Source organism: Cyprinus carpio, unplaced genomic scaffold (genome assembly GCF_018340385.1).
Source record: "Cyprinus carpio isolate SPL01 unplaced genomic scaffold, ASM1834038v1 S000006815, whole genome shotgun sequence".
Classification (NCBI taxonomy): domain Eukaryota; kingdom Metazoa; phylum Chordata; class Actinopteri; order Cypriniformes; family Cyprinidae; genus Cyprinus; species Cyprinus carpio.
Window position 1 is genome coordinate 811,158 of NW_024879399.1, and position 21,862 is coordinate 833,019.

At 35.0% G+C, this 21,862-nt stretch overlaps 1 protein-coding gene across 6 annotated transcripts in view; it reads left to right on the forward strand.

The window, feature by feature from the left end:
* The window catches only part of LOC109081625 (pleckstrin homology domain-containing family G member 5-like), a 63,174-nt gene extending 45,401 nt beyond the window's left edge, over nt 1–17,773 (forward strand). For all 6 annotated transcript variants that reach the window (XM_042756228.1, XM_042756229.1, XM_042756234.1 and 3 more), the window contains 13 exons: nt 7,638–7,841; nt 10,096–10,266; nt 10,494–10,589; nt 10,828–11,028; nt 11,915–12,025; nt 12,141–12,290; nt 12,392–12,529; nt 12,681–12,800; nt 13,245–13,377; nt 13,523–13,638; nt 13,764–13,912; nt 14,615–15,562; nt 16,384–17,773. In XM_042756228.1, the coding sequence (XP_042612162.1) occupies nt 7,638–7,841; nt 10,096–10,266; nt 10,494–10,589; nt 10,828–11,028; nt 11,915–12,025; nt 12,141–12,290; nt 12,392–12,529; nt 12,681–12,800; nt 13,245–13,377; nt 13,523–13,638; nt 13,764–13,912; nt 14,615–15,562; nt 16,384–16,393 (2,547 nt within the window). In that variant the 3' untranslated portion in view covers nt 16,394–17,773. The remainder of the gene's footprint in view (nt 1–7,637; nt 7,842–10,095; nt 10,267–10,493; nt 10,590–10,827; nt 11,029–11,914; nt 12,026–12,140; nt 12,291–12,391; nt 12,530–12,680; nt 12,801–13,244; nt 13,378–13,522; nt 13,639–13,763; nt 13,913–14,614; nt 15,563–16,383) is intronic.
* Nucleotides 17,774–21,862: the final 4,089 nt, after the last annotated feature.

Sequence of the window (21,862 nt, forward strand, 5' to 3'; positions counted from 1 at the left end):
AGGAACCCGTCATCCCTGGGATTATTGGTGCGGCGGTGACACCAGGACTCCTCTTTGAGGTTTGATTGGCCAGATCCGCCCCGGTGGGGGGAGTGACCTTTGAAGCGCGAGCGTTTGATGTAGCGCCGTGACTTTTAGGCTCCCAGGAGCTGAAAGACGAGTATCTCACAAAAGCAGGTTTTCAGGTGAAAGTCGTGTTTTTGCCTTTGCAACTTTGATCCAGCCCTCCTGTTGACATCAAATTGCCTAAATATGATGGCCCTCTAATGGTTATGTGTATAAATATGCATATCCTAAGCACAATGTGGTTACCATTCTTGTTTAGTTTTAAGTGCACACTGGGATTCTGTCGCTTTAAGTGTGTCCTGTTGCATAAGATTCATCTGCCACCTAGGAGACCTCAACTTCAGGACTCGCCTCTTCACCTTTAACCTGCGGCTCTGTTGCATTAGTCAAATAGCCTCAGATTGATAATGCTAGCTGGCATTTGGGCTGCACTGTTCACCCACACAGACCCACAGTAGAGCAACCTCACCTGTCTAATGACCTGAGAGATGTATTACACAAGCCCACAGGTGATTAGATCAGAAATCCCCATGGCCCTCAGTGGCCCCCCAGTGTGCAGTGGTGTAGAGAAATGTGTTGTTATGATAGATTTAGTCAGTCTTGGTCATGATGCATATGCCATATATATATATATATATATATATATATATATATATATATATATATATATATAGCATTATTTGCATTAGCTTACGAAAGAATCACTAGCTATACAGAAGCTATTGGTGTTATTAAAGTAAATATTTGGCCTTTAAGGAACATTTGTCTTCAGAGACTGCAGAGTTTTGTCTAGAAAATGGCATCAAAAGCTCCCAGAGGAGCGTTAAATAAGGAAATGGTGTGTTTGATCAAATGTAACTCCGTCAATGGAATATCAAAGATCTGGATAAACTGTGCAGCATCTGTCATCTGCGACTAACTGCAGGAAATGAGCCTTTTCCTGTTCCTATTTGACCTCTCTGATAAGAGACTGGTTCAAAAGTGTATTAATATCACAGCGTAGAGGTTAGTGTTGGAGCAGACAGATTTAATCTGCATCGGTTTCCCTCTTTAAATGAAAGGATCAAGTTGTTTAATGTTTTTTTTTAAGGTGTATAATAACTGTTGCAAGCTTTAGGCCAAAAAAAATTGCACATGGCAGAGCTCTGTTTCACAATCTCTCTCATTAAGCAAGAGACCAATGCAAACAGTCGTAATCATTTATTTACATGGGATATCAACAGAGAGCTCCTCTGTTTAGAGCTCTTGATGCAGCAAACCCCCACATGTGATTGATGCTCTTCTGAAGTTAATGCAATTACCATGCAATTAGTTTCTGACCATTAACACCCAGTCTTAGAAGACAAAAGAACAAAAGATGACTTTAGCAAAAAATGGGTCTTATCTTCATGGGAAACTAGTGAGGTGAATCTAAAATGTTCTAAGTTTTCTTAGCATACATTGTGTGGAAAGCAAATTCATACTGTCCCGCATTAATCACCTTACAATGGAGAATTAGTATTATCTGTAACATAACAAAAAGCATTTACTAAAAATCTAAATCCTGTTATATAATGTGTTTAATGTCTGTCTAAACACTGTCTTTTTTATACCCATATCAGCAAAAAAAAGAAAAAAGATTTGGTTTAAATCTCACAGGAAAACATTATTTTTACAAAAAGAAGCCAATTTTAGGACTATTTTGTAACAAATGGGCTAATTTTGCTAATTTATATAAGCATAAAGGTTGTATGATCAGTAAAAACCATGATGTGTAATTGCATTACAGTGTAAACCATATTTCTTTTCAAAATTTTCTCCATTTATTTATCATACATTTTTACATTATAATGATTATAATGAGATTTTTATGCATTACAGTAACATGGAATAATGCTTCACTGCATGAAATGCTTCATTTTCATTTTCGCAAAATTCATATTTTTTTATTTCTTTTGATTTTGCAGTGAAATGTGACCTATAATTGTCCTACATTTTTATTATATACAATTAAATTAATATTTTTTTCTACTTTTTTTTTTCATTACAGTAATAAGGAAAATGCTTTATTGTAATGAAATTGGCACATTGCACAAATGGTAGCAAAATAAAAAAAGACCTATTTTGATTTTGGGGTAAAATGTGACCTATAATCATCTACATATTCATTGTATTTTATTATTATTTAAGGCAATTTCAAGACTGTTAAACACATTTGCTTCTAGGCAACTTCCTTTATATTTTTGTTGGTTTTATCAATCATAAAGTTGAAGAACAACAAATACTACAATGATTGCAATACTTCACAATATAATTCTTTGTTTAATTACAGAAATAAAAACAATAATTTTGTTATAGTAATTAGAAAATGCTTAATTGTGATAAAAATGCTTCATTTTCATCACAATTAAGCAAATATAATTTCTTGTTTATTTTTATTTTGATGTGAAACACGACCTAGATTCGCTCACCTACTTCCCTAATACTTCCATACTGTAAGGAAGTGATCTTGTGAGTGTCTGCGGTGGGAGGGACCGGCATCTAGTGTGTGATTGTTGTGTGCTGTGATTTGGAACCTGACTTTGGAGGAGATGGGAGGAGTACATTGATAAAATCACAAGGCAAAAAGCTTAAAAACTATTGTGTATCATCCAGAGCCTGAGCACATGTGGGGATTTTTAGCTTGTCTCTTCATTTTTGCCTCTTCCTCTGGATACTGACTGCTGAAGTTTAGAGTAGGACGTGCACTTCAGTGCTTGAGTGAGGTCAGAAAGGGCATCCAGGCTGGATCATGGTACGTTTTGGCCGTCTGTCATCATGGCACAGTTGGGATCTGCTTCACATGGATCCTGAAAGTCTGTCTGGTGAAGCGTCTCTCAAGAGTCCATCGCCAACAAAGTGTCAGGTAAAGCAATGCTGCACCATTTATGAGTTACTTACTCTCTTTTAAACATGATGCATGTAGCCATATTTTGAGCATTCATGTTTCATTGAATGCTTTGTCAATTATTAAACTTCTTTGTAGCATCATATTGTTTCCACACCACTGTATTTCTCATTGAGCAAATGTTTGTATTGAGTGGGAAGATGTTGCGTGTCCATGTGTAATGGAAGCTGAATGTGCACGTAATGGAAAGCTGCTAGCATCATTCCAGTAACTGATGAGACAAGTTTAGGCCCCTGTCAGACGATAAGGTCGTATCGTGGTTTTGATCACTGATTAATCGTCTGTCCTTAAGCTTCAATGGCTCTTTGTTCTGCCTCTACTAATCAAAGTGGGTGTCATTGGCCCTGAGACCAGTCCTGTGTTGACACTCAAGGTAAAGTTAGCAGATGAAATGTGACCTGGTCAGAATGGTGTTTGTCTAAAGTGTTTTTGAGGCTTTAGTGTTTGTCAGTTGAGCTGTTCTTCCACTTCCCTTTGTTTGTTACATCATTATTTAAAGCTTGATTAAAAGCTCGTCTTATCTTCACGCTGGTTTGTTGGGTTCTTGAGCTGAACTATGTTGTCTAGAGAAGGTTTAAGTTAAAAAGCAGCTACATGCATCAGTTCCCAGTGGTCAGTCTGCTGTTGAATGGAATTAGGGTATCGTACGGGAATGTTTAGGAGTATGTTGTGGTAAGCAGTAATATTTTAACTTATTGGAAGAGGAACTGATTTGAGTGCTAGGAAACTCAACCAGTGGGGGAATGTTAACTGGAACACCTTAGCTGACTGTTAAACACTTAACATGACTTAGGAGTTATTCATAGCACTCAGGAGGGTAAACATCTGTGCATTGACTGAAGGAATTTTTTTTAATTTTATTTTTAATTAAATTTTATTTCTGTGCATCCATTGAGGGAAATAAATATGATTTTATTTTATATCTATTTTTTTTATTATATACAATTATTTTCATTTTTTTTTTTTTTTATAGTCTTAATTTTAAACAAATGAATTACTTTTTTAATTTAATTTCAGTGTACATCAGGTCATGCATACATGCCCTCTAATGAGTTGTTAATGTGCTAAACCTGCAGATCCAAGGCTGGGACTCATTTTTTAAACAGCTGTATTGAGGAGTAACATTCACTTAGTCATTTCATTAAAGATGATAAACCTGATTATTTTATGTAAAAGTAGTGCTCACATGTCATTAAGTTGGCCATATCTTGTTTAGATACATAACAACGATGCAATAATTCAAGACTTGTTGCAGCACATATGATAGTCTGGGATTCCCCAAAGTTTCATATTGCAGAGATCATTTTCCTGTTACAGTAAACAGGAATGGGATGCTTGGAAATCATTCATAGTACAGGAATACCATGCTCCTGTCACTTTCGATTTATCCTAAATTCAGAGGATCATCAGAACCTCTATCTAATAATGATAGACTAAATCATTAACTGGATTAAATGAATAAACTCGCAGTTTTGTAATGTAAAATATGATTTTAAGCTGATTGTGAAAGTCTTAAATGTACTTTTCTTAAATGTGTCACATGTGTTTTTTTTTCTGTGCACAAGGACCGAAGTAAACTTATTTTATAGGTCATTTAAATCAAAAATATGTTGGCTTTCGCTGAGGCACCAGGATGTGTTCCTGGGACCCTGTATGCTGTCTTCTTCTCCCCTCCCTCTTTACATGTGACCCTCTGGCTCTGTCTTTAGCAGCCACACCTCTCTTTCCTGTCTCACACAATGGGACTGGATCCTCCTAGTTGCCATGACGTTTGGCCTGTCTTATTCAGTAATGCAGGCAGACAGGCTCAGTCGGACAGCTTTACCTCTCATTGCAGGTTGAGAAGCATTAAGAAGCTAGAAAGGACCTAGTAGGGAGCCTTGATGCACTTTGTATTTTTAGTAGGAAATGACAAGGCGCTGAATTAAAATTAGTGATTAATAATTTTACACAATTCATTTAGTCTCTAGAACGCTCTTAACACCCATCCAGGAGTTGCAGGGTCTGAACTATTAGTGTATCTGTTGGTGTTTTTGTGAGCATTTGAAGAGAGGAGGCTTTGAGTGATCATAGCAGCTGGCTCTAGTATGGGTCAGGCTCCGTGAACCCGGCTGAGAGATTACCATGGTCTACTTTTCATTTGACATGCCGCTCGCTTCTATGGTGAGTAGATCAGACACTCTGGACACTCTGTTATGCTTCATAAATTTGCTGGTCATTCAGTCTATCTGCAGAGAATGAGAATCACCGGGTACAGCAGATCCTAAAGTGGGTGTCATTGCATGAGTTTGAACAAATTGTTTTTTTTTTTAGCTTTTGGATAAATTATTTGCCTTACTGGTGCTGTGTAAAGTTTATCAAGGGGGTTGCTTGTAAGTTGGATTAAGTGGGGGAAAAAAGCTAAATATTGATTTAATGATCCATGTAAATTATAGATGTGTGGCTTTCAACAGAAAGATTCCTTTTGATGTTGCATTTGTTTTTCTCATTGATGTTTATACAGTACTTTCTTTGTTGGTTGTGTGTAATATAATATAAACCAATGATAAAATCATAAAAATGCACAGAATTATTATTATTTATTTTTTTTTGATGGCAGTAATTTTTAATTTTGTGCCAAAAGTCTTGAATTTTCATCCCCGGTGCTGGTAGTGTGGTTATAACCAGCAGTCAGGCGTCCGTTGTCCATCCTCCTCAAAGTTAGGGACGTTTCCTGACATCTGCGTCCTCATCCTTTCACCCCAGATTCCGCAAAAATCCCCACATCAAAGCTCATCGTCTGCTTGTCTTTTTGCCTCTGTTCTAAATTTAGCAAGGGGGACATCGTGGCCAATCCACCATTCTTTTATTTCTTCCATTGCAGGGATGATAAAGACTGGATAATGATGCTGAATATTCAGCTGTACCATTACAGGAATAAATTACATTTTAAAAAATATATATATATTTAAATAGTAATATCTTTTCACAATATTATTGTTTCACTGTATTTTTGAGCAAATACATGCAGCACTGGTAAGCATATGAGTCTTTTTTTTTTTTTTTTTAAACATTTTGAGAAGTCTAAGTAAAATATACTTTATTTAGAAATGCATTTAATTGTATAAAACACCTCTGCAAGTCTCTGAAGTGTTCAAATCAAATCCTTCTGTTATTGCAGCAGGTATCAGCTTCACTCGTGTTTGTTTAGGGAATTCCATTGTTTTGTCTTCAGACCTTTCCTGTTTTTTATGCATTCCCCAAAAATGTCGTAGTCGTCTCTGGAATTTGCAGGAGTTTGTAGTGGGTAACAGCACTGAGGGCAGTGGAATTCCCTATGCCCTGGCCGAAGGGTCAACAAGCCCATCTGCCTCCCGCTCAGAGAGATTATCACTTTCTTAGATACTAAACAGCTGTTTGTTTGTTTTAACTCGCTGCAGCTCGTAAGAGGGAATGTGTCTACATAGAAAGATGTTGCAATGCTCTCTAGTAGAACAATTGCTTGTGAAACAATAGCAATCTTGATCTTTCTGAGCAGGGTTGCTGACCTCCTTGACTTTGGTATGATGTAATAGGGGAATTGTAACATTCAGCAGGATCTTATTGTTTGGAAATATCAGTATGAATCATAATGCATTATTGTTTCTGTTTATGTCATCACTTTATAGGAGCTCTAAATGTTCCATGTGTCCAGCTAGGGTTGGGCGACACGTCATTTTAAATGATAAAATGTTAAAATGCATTAAAAAAAAATGGTTTGTGATGAAGAGGTCTGATTTAGAGGCAAAGCAAAAACTCACAGAGTCAACTAATCCTAGTTATAAATTTGTATTTTTTTTAATTATTATTCTTTTATTCTCAGTGTTTTTATTTCTTTTTAAATATATATTCCACTGCAATTTACAATTGACTATTTAAACTAATTATATAATGTAATTTTAATTATGAAAAATGAGAACCGAAAATATTCTCATTTATGTATTTAGTAAATACATGAATGTGAATATTTAAATAATTTACATTTTTAAAAATCAAGAAAAAAAAAAATCTAAAAATAATATAAAAACATAAACAATTCAAAAAATCAAAACAGAAAATATCTAAATTAAACCTATATTTAGGTAAATTATTCAGTTAATTATTAATGTATTCATATAATTTAAATACATTAAAATATATTTACATATATTAATATTGTCAAATGTAATTAAACCTGAAAATAAGTTTAGCTTATTTAAACCTGTTTAGCTATTTGGAAAAACTGTATGATGTGAAATAAGAAATATTTACTTTTCTGTACTATTTCTAGGTCAGATTTTAACTTTAAAAATATTATGATTACCAAAGTGTGCCAACCCTTTTTTCCAGTTGATTTTATTTTGTGGTTGTGCTTTGTTATCTTTAGATGAATGCTGGTACATTTACTTTATTTACTTCCACCCGACCTATCTCTCTCAATCTTTTTTTCTAAATCTCTTGTTTACCTCTCTCACACCCCCTCATTCTGTAGAGTAGTGTTGCTGATAACAGTCTCTCTCGTATCTCTCGCTCTGTTGTCCTTGACACACTTGTTGATATCCTTCTCCCAAACCTCTATTTTTCTGCATTTGTTAACACTGTCATTCCCACCCAGATCTTACGATTTTCCATCTCTTCCTTCTCACAGGGTCAGGCCCGTCGGCGGAAGAACATGACAGAGTTTCTGGGCGATGCCAACATCCCATCACCAGACACTCTGGCTATGCTGGGTGGGCCTTTACCAGGCGGGGCTCCAGGAGGTGCACTGCCCGGTGTGGCCGCCGGACCCGATAACTGGAAGAACCGCGCCACCAGTCGGATCAGTGTGTTCTTCGGCGCCGGATCTGGAAAGGTAAACCTTATCTTACTCATCTTGAAAACCTCAGGAAGTTTAAGGAAAGCAGGACGTGATGGTGCAACTTTCCGTGGTGTGATTTCCAGTAAAAAGATCTCATGTAAAGATGAGCCAAAGAAACCGAAACACAAACTGGAGGCTGATGAAATATCTTTGTCTATAGTAGGTTGCACCATAATCTAGTTTCAAATAAACTTGGAATTGAATATTACGATTCTCAGGCCTTTTTAAGATGCAGATGAGTTTGTTTCAAATGTAGCATTACTCTTGGTATCCAATGGATCCTCTGCAGTGAATGTGTGCCGTCAGGATGAGAGTCCAAACAGCTGATTAAAAACATCCCAGTAATTCACATTTTGTAAAAATATAGAAAAAAAACACAAAAAAAAACATCTTGAAAAGAAAAAACACCCTCTTGAAACAAACAAACAAATCCATCAAGATATTTTTAACTTAAAATCGTGGCTTCCAGTTGAAATACGAGTCCTCTGTCCATAGTATTGCTTGCTTTCTCCAGTGAAAAAGTTGTCTCGTCTGAATCAGGAGAGAAATATGCACAAATCAAGCACTATTTATAACCAAAAACAGTCTAAAGACGCTCTAAACAAATATGTTGGTGGATTTCAATGTGAGAGGACAAGAAGATTGAAAGCACTATTATGAATTACAGACACATATTTTGGCCAGAAGTGTAAAGACAAAATGCCTTAATAGAGGATTTGTTTCTTATACAAACACACAGCTTTTCACTTCACAAGACATTAATTGATGGATTGGAGTCGTGTGGATTATTGTGATGTTTTTATAAACTCCTGATTCTGACGGCACCCATTCACTGCAGAGGATCCAATGGTGAGCAAGTGATGTAATGCAAATCTGTAAATGCAAATTTCTCCAAATCTGTTCTAATTAAGAAAAAACTCCATTAACATCTTTGATGACTGAAGTGTGAGTAAATTTTCATTTTTGGGTGAACTATTCTTTTATTAGATGACTAAACATTACAACAAACAAAATCACACATCCCATAAGCCTTAAAAAAAAACAAAAAAACTTTCGGTCTGTATTTACACCAGATGCTTGACTAGTAGAGACAGTAGCTGTCACTCACCTGTCATTTCACACTTCCATCCTTTTCACAATTAGCCATGAAACCCCCAAAGAAGACAGATGGGGGTGTTTTTGTGTCCCACTGGGACTCCTTTTCACAAAAGAAGGGTTAACCAGGGCCAAACCACCACCTCCAGCAGCCAGTTCAGAGAGCCTGTAGTCCACCTGTGCCTGGCCTCTATTGTTTGGAAACACTCAATCCGTAATACTCGTTGTCATAAGTACACCGGCCAACCCATTACAAGGCAATAGCCCCAGTGGCACATGGACCGTCAAAGAGGGTCACTGACATGAATGGATGGGGTTTAATTGTGAGGTTAAAGAGAAGGTGGTGTTTAGTGAAAGGGTTGTTTGTAAGGTGTCATAAACCCTGTCGGGGGTGTTTTGTTGAAACCGACAGGCATTGCCTTCCTTGTCTGCCAGTTTTCGGTGGTCTGCTGATGTGAATTGTGTTGTGATTTTGCTAAATTGCAAACTTGGTTAATGCTAGGGACTCTTTACAGTTGTTTATAATTGGTTCTATCATTAACAAAACAAACTACTGTGGGATTTTTAAGATATTTACCATTATAATGCTATAATTTTTGGAGCATGGTAATACCTTGGCATTTGACATTTGAAATATCTTCTATTATGAATATGGTAATTATTTAGTACACTAGCATTCAAAATTTTGAGGTTGGTAAGATTTGTAAATGTTTTTGAAAGAAGTATCTTATGCTCACCAAGGCTGCATTTATTTGATCAAAATGACAAAAAATAAACATTAATATTGTGTTTTATATCTTAATAAATCTTATATATCTTAATTTATTCCTGTGATGCAAAGCTGAATTTTCATTAGCCATTACTCCAGTCTTCAGTGTCACATGATCCTTCAGAAATCATTCTGATATGCTGATTTGATATTTTTGTGGAAACTAATATATTTTTTAGGATTTTTTGATAAATAGAACAGCATTTATGTGAAATAGAAATCTTTGGTAACATTATAAATGTGTTTACTGCTACTTTTGTTCAATTTAATGCATCCTTGCTGAATAGATGTATTAATCTCTTTAAAAAGAAATCAGTTAACATTTTTTATATTATATTGTATTATTACGTATTACAATATTTTCTTGTTTTGTGTGTGTGTTAGGAGATGGACCGCGTGGAGCTGCTTCATACCAAGTTGCAGGCGTACACACAGTTCGGTCTGCCCAAGGTTCCTTTTCAGCCTGCCTTCCACCAGGATTCCTGGGAGGAGGAAGAGGAGGAGCCAAACCTGACCCTCGAGGAGAGCTGGAGACAACTGCTGGAAGACCCCGAGGTACTGACCCACTGCGACTGATCTTCTGTCATGGGACAATACATAACCATTTCCATCTATTGATCATTCAAACTAATGTGTGCATAACCAATTACAATTATTGATTGCAGTGGCCTCAGTTTTCGCATAAACCGATTGCAATTTGCATCACAGGACTGCTAATATAAGATATTCATATGATTTGTAATATTTCACAAGCAATCTGACTTTTTTCTGCCTGTTTTCAGACTCTAAGTAGACGTCAGTTTCAGCAGCAAGAGGCAGTATGGGAACTGATCCAAACCGAGGCTACATACATCAAGAAACTCAGGGTCATCACTGATGTAAGTCGCTTCAGCCGTTTCAGTTTCTGTTCGCCAGTCAATTTCAGGAGATTCAGAAACGTATTAAAGTTGCCCTTTTTAAATCAATGGTCCTTGTCTTATTGTGAGACTTATGCATGTATACTATTTATAATCCAATCAATCCTAGTGAATAAAATCAAGTCATTTCCCCCTTAAATTGTGTTTATGTATTGTGTTTATCTAGTGAAACTGGATGCTGATTGTGTTATTTGTGCAGCTGTTCCTGTGTGGCCTGCTGAATCTACAGGACAACAGTCTCCTGGTTGAGGTGGAGCCCGCTCGGCTCTTCAGCAACATCCACGACATTGTACGTCTGCACTCCACACTGTGGGTTCAAGTCATGCTTCCGGTGCTGGAGAAAGCACGAAGCACTAAGAGCTTGATCGACCCCGCGGACCTGGAGCAGGGCTTCAGTACGGTGAGTTACACATGAAGGTGTTATTCAAAGAGACAATGATTTTTGTCTTGTTTTCGTTGCATTCTTAAATCAAGATAGATTTACTCAAGAAGCAAAATTACTTAAGATATTAAGTCGTTTTCTAAAACAAAGTATCAAAATTAAGAGACTTTATGCTTAAAACAATAAAAATGTTGCTTTAAAAAACTTACTTTAAATGAAAAACTAACTTAGTTTCAATTATATATTTAAAATTTTCATCCTAAAACAATAAAACAACATAGTTGTGATTATATATTTAAATGACATAAGTCTAAATCTAAAAAAAGATACAATTACATGAGAAGCAAAATGACATAAGTCTGAATTTCTGAAAAATGTGTCAAAATTAACTGACTTTATGCTTAAAACAATAGAAAAAAAAAATTGACAGTGGGGTAAGAAAAATAGATCAATTTAAAAGGAAAGCAAGTAAATTTTAAACAATTTTCATAAAACAAACACAAAACAAGACATATATAATAAAATTACCCTTATCAAAGAATGTTTAGATATTTGTACTGAAAAAAAAAAGTCAAATACAAAAAAATTTTCAAAAATACAGTTTTTTTTTTTTTTTTTTTGCATTGTAGATAAACTTGACATTTATCATAAATATATATTTAATATAATCATATAAAAAATGCATTATTCGAAAAGCATCATTTTCTATTTTGAAAGTCATATTTTTGTAAAAACATTACAATGCATATTGTCAGAAACATCTGATTTGTGCTCAAACATTCACACCTGACTGAATGCTCTCGCACACTTTGTTTAGACATATAGGTTAGATAAGTATGTGGAATAGTTACAGGCTGTTTATCTTCTGGTGGAGTGGTTAAAAATGTCTCGATTGTGTGTATAGTTTGCATCCAGGTTCCAGCCGTATGTCCGCTACTGTATGGAGGAGGAGAGCTGTATGGAATACATGCGCTCGCTGCTGAGAGACAATGAGATCTTTAAGATCTACGTCACGGTGAGGAGTTTGAGACCAAACAAACAGACGATATATTAAACGAAAATAGAACAAAATGGCAAAATAAAGCAAACGAAATGTAAAAATGCAATCGTCGAATCTTATATCATTTCAGTGGGCAGAAACGAATAAACAGTGTAACCGTCTGAAGCTAGCGGACATGCTAGCCAAACCGCACCAGAGACTAACCAAGTACCCTCTGCTCCTGAAGACCATCCTGAAGAAAACTGACGACCAAACCTCCAAAGAAGCACTCAACAACATGGTTAGACCTTTCACAGTCTATAACTCACCAAGGCTCAGTTAGCCCTTTTTCTGAAGTGTGTTAGACCATCGAGTGTGCTAAATGTTTGTAAATGTGTTCAGGTGACGTGTGTGGAGAGCTTCATTAACAGCGTGGACTCTCAGATGCGCCAGAAACAGGAGCGGCAGAAACTGGCCACCATTTCAGCTCGAGTAGAGTCATACGAGGCCGTGGAGGGAGCCAGTGAGGAGGTGGAGAAGGTAAGAACTGTGTACAGTACAAATAATTAATTATCTAGCCACCTAATAATAAAAAAAGACATATCATTACAGTACAATATTATGGATTTCATAGAAATGTCTTGTTTAACTCTTCAGTCTTCCCTAATTTCTTCTTGTGGTATGTTTACAGGCTCTAAAGGAGTTTAACCGAATTGACCTGACTGCACCGATGATGGACACTTCACCAGAAGCAATCAGGCAACTGCACCTGGAGGGGGCGCTCCGCATGAAAGAGGGCAAAGACAGCAGGGTTAGTTTAGGTTCAGTCATTATCTTCAATTCCTCCAAAGTTCAGATGCATTTGGAAACATTTGTAGTTTTTTTTTTTTTATATTTATTATAAGCAGTAAAACTGTCCTTAAAATGAAAATTCCAACCGTGTATTATTTTCTTTCTGCTGTGGAAGACAAAAGATATTTTAATGAATGTGGGTATCTAAACAGTTTAGTTTCCAAATAAAACAAATTTTATGGACAACAAAATTAGAAATGAATGAATACTGGTTTTTAATTTTGGTTACCATCATTCTTCGAATTATTTTCTTTTGTGTTGAGCAGTAGAAATGAATGAATACTGGTTTTAAATTTAAAAAAAATTTATTTTGGGGTGAACTGTCTCTTTAAGTTTCCTGAAAGTTTGTAATTGAGTATTTTAGTTTGTTAGGTTTTACACGTATCTGTTTTTTCTTGCGTAGATGGATGTTTACTGCTTCCTTTTGACTGATCTGCTGCTGATCACTAAACCAGTGAAGCGTTTGGAGAAGGTGAAAGTGATCCGACAGCCTCTCCTCCTGCAGAACGTGGTGTGCAGAGAACTCAAAGACACAGGTGAGACCGAGCCCACGTTAAACTACAGCATACAATTAATATGACAAAAGAGCAGAAACAAGCAGCTGAAGATCTCAAGAGAATGTATTGTGAAATTTTAGATTTAAAAGTAATAAGTGTCTGATTGACTTTTTTTCCATCTTAGGCTCATTTGTCCTCATCTACCTCAATGAGTTCAAGAGCGCTGTGGCTGCTTACTCTTTCCAGGCCAACAGCGCCACCCAGGGGAAAAGTTGGGCTGATGCGATTTGCAATGTCCAGGTAAAATCGTGCTTGTCCGTTACCAATAATGATCTCTGTTTGACATTTCTGATATTAGAAATCATTTAAAATGTTCGCTCAGTAATGAAGTTTGCTGATTTAGCTATTTTGTACACGCATTTTAGAATCAGCTGCAGCGGCTGCGGTCAGAGGAAGCTCGCCGACAGAAGGCTTGTCTGAAGAAAAGACTAATGGAAGATCAGGAGGAAGATGAGGACAGCTGTAACTCTACAGCTAGTTCACCTCAATTTATACACAAAAATCAGTGCAATAGGTATTTCATTTTTTTTAGTTTTATTTAGTTTTTGTTTCAATAAATACATGATTTATTTTCAAATAATTATTTGATTTATTAATTAATATTTTAAGAAATAATATTTTATATTTAATTAGGTTACCTTTAATTTTTAAATAATATATAAATGTTATTAAAAAAACATTTTTATTTTTTAAATGTATTTTATTTTAATAAATACTTTGTTTATTTTATTAATTAATAATTTAAGAATATTTCATATTTAAATAAATTTACTAATTTTCATATAATATAATGTATAAAAACTAGGGCTGTCAAATGATTAATCACGAAAAATCAAAACAAAAAAAAAAATAAAAACATATTATAATACATTATTTTTTCTATTTTCTGTAAACCTGCTTTGTAAACAACCTAATTAAATAAATTGAATATCAAGGTTGAATAATTGCCAGTGTAAAAATGTAAAATTGTATTTAATTAAATTAAATTTTAAAATAAATTTAATCAATTATAAAAATAATACATTTGATTTAAAATATTCTGACAATTACTATATTATTTTTTTATATATTACATATTTTAATTACAATTTTCTCCTTTTTCTTTTCTATTTTCTTTTTTTTTTCTCTTTTTTATTAATGCAGCACTGTCAATAAGTTGACCTGTTGGGCATTTTGTTTTACAACAAATAAACTCACATTATTGTTTCTGTCTTAGCCAATCAGATGGCTCCACAGAAACTCTGTCGGTGGTGGATATGGATGAGTCTGGATCATCTTTGGATCCTTCTACTCTTCAGTCTGACCTAGGTGGGCATTCAGACCATGATGCCAGTGTGTCTCCACTCCCTGACTCTGCCGTCCCACAGCAGGCCACGGACTTTGAGCCCCATCCAGACAGTCAGGAGGGCTCAGACCTGGACCCACAGTGCCGTTCCATGTCCATGGATAGCGCTTACGGGACCCTTTCACCAGAGTCCATGGTGGAAACCCAGAGTCGAGTGGCCCTGGTAGAGGAAGACGACTCCGAGGATGACAAGGAGACGACGGGTGACGAGGGGGAAGATGAGGAGCCAGAAAATGCAGAAGAGGAAGATGATGAGGAAGATAAAAGCTCATTCGGATCTCAGAACTCAGTGGCGCTTTCTCTAAAGCCCAGGCGCCGACCGCCTGTCCAGTTTCGCCTGCCGTTTTTAGAGAGGCTCACTGTCAAATCCCATTCCGAAGACAACCTGCTGTCCACAGTTCACCATGATAACAATAACCACCGTGTCACCAGGGCAGCCACAGAGTGCACAGGAAGTCGGCACACATGGGAACAGAGGGTTAAATATGTAGAAGGGCCGCTCAGCAGGAGCCTGACGGAGCTAACCCCCGCTGAATCAGACGAGTGTCTCCCGACTGATCCAGAGACGGATGAAAGCCACAGTCTCACATGCAGCTTGCCCTCAGGCATGCTTATGGACACATTAAGACGAGCCAGAATTGCACATAAGGCTGATAGCAACCAGATTCCCTGCAGTGCGTCTGACGGGGAGCTCTCGCCACCCAGTGTCCTGGAGGGAATGGGCCGATGTAAGAGACCCCAGCAGCACAAAAAACTCACACTGGCCCAGCTCTACAGGATACGCACCACACTGGTGCTCAACTCAACGCTCACAGCCTCGTAAGTGTCACTTTTTTGCATGCATATGCATTTAAATATTGTTTTGTTGAGTGCTTTTACCAAAATTAGCTTATGATATATTAGTTGGTGTTTTATTGTATGGAGGAACTAAGATGTAATCAGGGTAAAAATATGGTAAAAAGTAATTAATAATATAATATAATCTTTATATATATATATAAATTAAATGTACTTACTTTTTAAATTAAATTAAATATAAATTAAATGTACTTACTTTTTAAATTAAATTAAATTTTCACACTTTTATTTTATTGTAACATTGGCAATCAGATGACCTTAGTGTTCAGTTTTACAATATAGATTTCTCCAGATATACAGAAAATAGAAAAAAGAACTGTTTAATTTGTAAAATTATTTTTATAATATAATAGAATGTTGTTTATTATAATGAAATCACATTTTTAAATACATGAAATGTACTTTATTTTGACTTTATTTCTATTATTTAATTTATATTTATATTATATAAAAATATTACACAATAAGATAGTAATCAATGAAATCAAATTTGATAAAAATATGAAAAATAAACATATGAGAAAATACAATATCAGGATGATTGATTGATTTATCATTTTATTATTATTATTTATTTATTTTTAATTGGTACGAGTAGTGGTTTATTTTTGAAATTTCAAAAGATTTACCTATTTAAATTAAATAGATTTTTTAAAAAAATCTCTAGCCTCTTTTTCAACACTTTCTCTTCCCTCAGATAAAATGTTGGTCTCAGATTGACTGTGAAACATTTTGTGTTGCGAAAAGTTCATTTTTCAGACTCTTGTCATCTTTCTCCTCAGAGAAGTGTAGCATCTTTCTGGCACAGACGTTTTGGGACAACGTTGTGAGACTGAATTCTGCGGGACACAAATGCACTCAACCCAATGAGCTCCCCAGCTGCCCTCTCGCTCCCTCTTCCAGTCGGATGGATTCCTCAGCTGTAGCTTCCTGTCGTTTCTCTACAGCAGGGGACGCCCACAGACTCATTAAATCATTGCACTTTGTAAAACAACTAACTTCTAAAGAGGTCAAAGCTTTTGGTGAAACTGCGCCATTATCAGAACGAGAACTCAAGATGATCAAAGAAAAAGTGTGACCGGAGCCCTTACCGTGGGACGTTTGAGGTTTCAAAGGGTCACGTGATGCCGAAAGGAAGTAGAAATGAGAATATGAGAATAAAACACTTAAAAAACCTTAATCACCCTGTTTGCTTTCTAAGAGTATTTCTGCTTCAAGGACGGAAGTGATTTATGTTAACTGCACTACTGTTATGTGACTGTGTGTGTGTGTGTGTGTTTATGAATGAGAAAGTGTGTGAATTCACATGCATTTGTGTATGACTGAGTGCATTATAATTCTCGACCTTAACCAAATCACTGTTTGACTTCAGATAACTTGAGTAGCCACTACGGCACGTTACGCATTAACTTAGGACCAGTGTTATGTTCACATGGCAGGAATACTTCTGTCATGCAACTGCTTTACTATTGAATCTTTGGGTTGACGCAGCTTGTTTAAGTTATACATGAGCACATCAAACCTTTTACTGTATATTGTGTTGTGTGGGTCAAATTGGATTCATAAATGCATGATGATATCCAAAATGCTCCAGCAGATGTGCAGTTAAAGGCAAACAGACTGAAAAACTCTGTATTTTGGTTTATAAGATTTAAGGATTCAGGAAGCGTCGCCTGACACTAGATGAGCACTTATTAGAGTTTATCTGACACTGAATAGGGTGTTTGGTTTAGTGAAAGCTTATGTTAGTTTTCAAGCGTTAACGTATGTATTGATGATTTTGTAATCTTTTGATTTCACAGAAACTGCTGTTACCCGAAAGGTTAAACTGAAACTGCCTGGTGCTTTAACTAAACCAAGCCCTTCTGAACCTTCTGAAACAAAAAAAGAAAAACACCCTGCCCAAAGTAAATATGGTGTATTGTATGTCTACTTATTAGGCTTTTTGTGTTTGTCATATTTATTGAGCTTGCATTGTTTTATATATAAAAATATGGTCTATAATAGTATCATTTCACTTTATGGTTGTATTTTTGTTGTCTCATTTTGTTTAATTTGTTCATTTGTCATTTGAATTAATTTTGAAATCTGCTAAGAACCAAAATAACCTTGTTTTCCCATGTGAGGGAGTGTTCCTTAAATGTCTTTGGAAATAAAAGACACGTTTCAGTATTTGTGGATTTTGGTGTGACTTATTAGTGACTTCAGTTGTATTATAGATAGATAGATAGATAGATAGATAGATAGATAGATAGATAACAGTCCTACTAGTGCATCCTAGAAAACTTTCAGACAAAAGTAATTTCTCACTTTGAGCACTAGAGGGAACTACCGAGTCAAAGTTCAGAATTTCAAGCACAGTGAAGCTGATTCATAGTAGTTGAACTGGCTCTGCAATAGAAAGCTAGTGGTACTTTAGCTTTAAGTTATTATTTCTCACTCAGTTTCCCAGTATATATAGTATTTGGGGAGTTATAATAACTTGCTAAATGTACATCGCTCTAAAAAAAAAAAGCCTCTGTTTTATTTATTTTTTTTCTTCTAGAAGCCAGACAGTCAAACATTAGAAAGTGTAATCTAGAGAGAGCTAATATGAGGCTGTATAAACCGTTACTTCCACTGATTGAAATTCAGCTACAATTACTAAATCTGTTGCGCATTGGCTGTGTAGACAGTGTATATAGCCAAATCAAAGACAGGGCGGCTTTGATTCATCATGCATTACATACAGCAGATGTCTACCACACTGAATATACTTTATAGAAACATAAACACGAGATACACGTAGCTGTGTATTTACATGTGCCAGACGTTGAACCGTACATGGCCTCCTCTTGTGTTTACTCTCAAACTGTTTCTTCAGATGAATTGCGTTTTTTATTTCATGCATTCGTGCATGTTCTTCAGATCTTTTTGGGTTGTTTTAAACTCATTGGCTCTCTGGCATTCTGGGATGTGTGCAGGCCAAGGTGTATTTACAGGTGATTATATCAGCTAATCGGTGGATTACAGCATGTTGACTCCACACAAGACCCAATCCTCAAGGAAAAGGCAGTGTTCTGGCCCGTGGGATTTTCTACATTAATCCCATCCTAGATTTGCCGGATCCAGCCCCAGCCTCCCTGATTCCCACATCTGGCCTTCTGGGGCTTATCAGTGTAATCCTCCATTTTAGAAGAGGTTTATTATGCTTCATCGCTGATACACTGGACTTTAATTATAAAAATGCAGTTTTTGCTGCAACCCAAAAGTAATTACACAATGTGAGTCGATTAGCAGCTCTGTTTGTGTGTGTGTGTGTGTGTGTGTGGACCTTCATGCACACCTCATGGTACAGTATCTCATGATTCTCTGTGTAATATATATGTGTGTGTGTGTGTGCACGTGTGTTTGTATACACACACACTCAGTATATACACTGAAAAAAATACGTTACTCAGCAAGGATGCATTAATTGATAAGGAATTTAATTTTAATTAAACACACACACATTTTTCATTACTTGACAAGGCAGTATTTTAATTAAACACACACACATTTTTCATTACTTGAAAGGAAACATTATCTAAAATTTAATAAATACATTTCAGTTAGTTGACAAGGCAGTATTTTAATTAAGTTGAACTATTACTGAAATAAATGCTAAAACAAATAATAATAATAATAATAATAATAAAATCAATAATAAAAAATGAGAAAAACGCAACTAAATTACTAAAACTTTAACCTAAATATGTACATTTTGGGCATATTATACATTTTGAAAAGTGAAAATAAAGTTTCATAATAATGTTACAAAAGATTTACAATATTAATACATTTTAAATAAACATTAACTAAAATAAAATAAAGTATAAAAAAAAATTTTTTATTTCAGCTAGTTGCCAAGGCAAAATAAAATCCCAATTTAAAGAGAGAGAGAGGACACACAACCCAATTACTAAAACTACAACTTAAACCAAGATGAAAACTTAATATTTTGACTATAAACTATAATAGTATCTCCATGATACTAAAATAATATATTATTATTATATAATATATTATACATAAATATGCCTCTAAAATGTATTTATATTCATATTCATAATACAAATCGATGAAAAGATTATTATGAAAAAATTATTTTTCTCCAATTAATTGGACACTGTACTTTATGTCTGTCACCATGTCTGACACAAGCGATCATGAACTCCTGCTTCTCCTTGTGACAGATGTCAGAAAGCATCCTGTAAAAAACGGTCTGATTAACACAAAAGGGCACTTTGGTATATCCAGATTACGAGAGCACTTTCCTTTATTAAACGCTGCCAATCCCAGCACTCTCTGCAGCTCTGGGATTAAGATCATATACACAACATTCTCTCTAAAAAAAACCCCTCTAAAACCCCTCTTGTTTCTCTCTTCACAATATAGAGAAAACACCTCTCTCAGATCTCTCTAAAAATCTTCTTTAGAGGCAGAGGTGATTGGATTTAGGTAGTGTTTGTGTGAGAGAGAGAAATGGGAATGAAAACAACTTATGTTAAGTCTACTATGATTTGAAAAACACCCAACATACATAAGAAGAGACTCACCGTGAGAACATCTGCCTTCCGTCATCAGCCCATGTTACACAGCACCCTTATACACTGATTGACCTTTGTATTGTCACTAAAGCTGTCAAGCAACATCTGCCATCATTAGGCACAGTGGTTTTTATCAGGTCAACATGGAATATTGCATACAGATCCAAAGAGGAGACATGGAAAATCTGGTTTGAGGTTTGATATCTCGCCATACATGAGATGGAAAAACCTGATGTTTTAATTACCGTTGTTGTTATTATTATTTTAATAAATATTCATTACCACAAATAAAATAGAATATAAAAAAAAAATCATATAAAAACATTTATCAATGCCAATACTACCAATAACCACCAGTTAACACCTCTTTCAATAAAACCACATTAAACCACTTGGATATTTATTTTCTAAAAAATTTTAGATAATAATATTTTAAATGTAATATTTTTTTATATGTAATATTTAAAGCTAATTCTTAATGTATTACTTAATTGTCATTATTTGTTACCACAACTATAATATAATATAATATAATATAATATTTTATAATTTTAATATATATATTATATAATATAATATATATATAATATAATATAATATAATATAATATAATATAATGAAAAGTATGATGATTAATAATTAATAATACTTATTATATTATTGTTTTTTATTATTATCATTATTTTTTATTTATTTTTTGTGATTATTTGTCACCACAAATAATAAAGATAAATATATAATAAATCTAAACATTAAAAAGCATCACAAATGATTACTAATAAGGTTCACATAATTTATATGCCATAAGAAACCAGGCCTGAGTTTTCTGGTGTTTTTTTGTTTTTCTAAATGACTTCTGTGTGGCTTAATATTTAAGCTGTTTTTCTGTTCTGATTCTGTCCTATTAGACATAACATATGTCTGCGAGCTCATAATCATTACTTAGGTGTTTTGAAAAATGAAGGTGACCATACGGCACAGTTTATAAAAACAACTTTACAGAGATTACTGTTATTGTATCAGTCTTAAGGAGCTTATTCTTATTCCATCATTGTATTTTTAAGGAGGTTAATGCACATGAAAATGAAATGACAAGCATATTGCTTAATTAAATGGAAATCCATTTGGAAATGTGTCTCTGTGCACTGGAAGCTTATGTCACTAAAACAAATTCCTTGTATGCGCAAGCATACTTAGCAATAAAGCTCTTTCTGATTCTGATTCTGAAATGCCAGACGCTGCCAGTGAGAAGGGAGGTAGAGCTGTGATGTAAACGGGGTGCATTTACCACCATTTTTTGCAAGTAATATTCCATAAAAAAACAAAAACAAAACAAGCAGGGTTGCCAACAATAAAATACAATCATCACAGCACCCATCCACCTACATTAACTTATAAAACAGTGTTCTGTAGTGTAATTCCAGCAGTTTCCCTGATTACCCTGAGTACAGCAAATAACTATTTTAAGCTGTATTTTTTTTTTCAGGAAACCACTTTAACGTGTGTATTGCTGTATTTTTTTTTTCAGGAAACCACTTTAATGTGTGTATGCTATATTTAGAAGAAGGATGTAAAATGCAATATATATTTTCCTGATTGCTGAATATTAATGACTGGCAGCTATTCATTAACTGCATAAGCTTTAAACAATATTTAACTGCATGAAGTGAATAATGCATATGAATTTACCTTT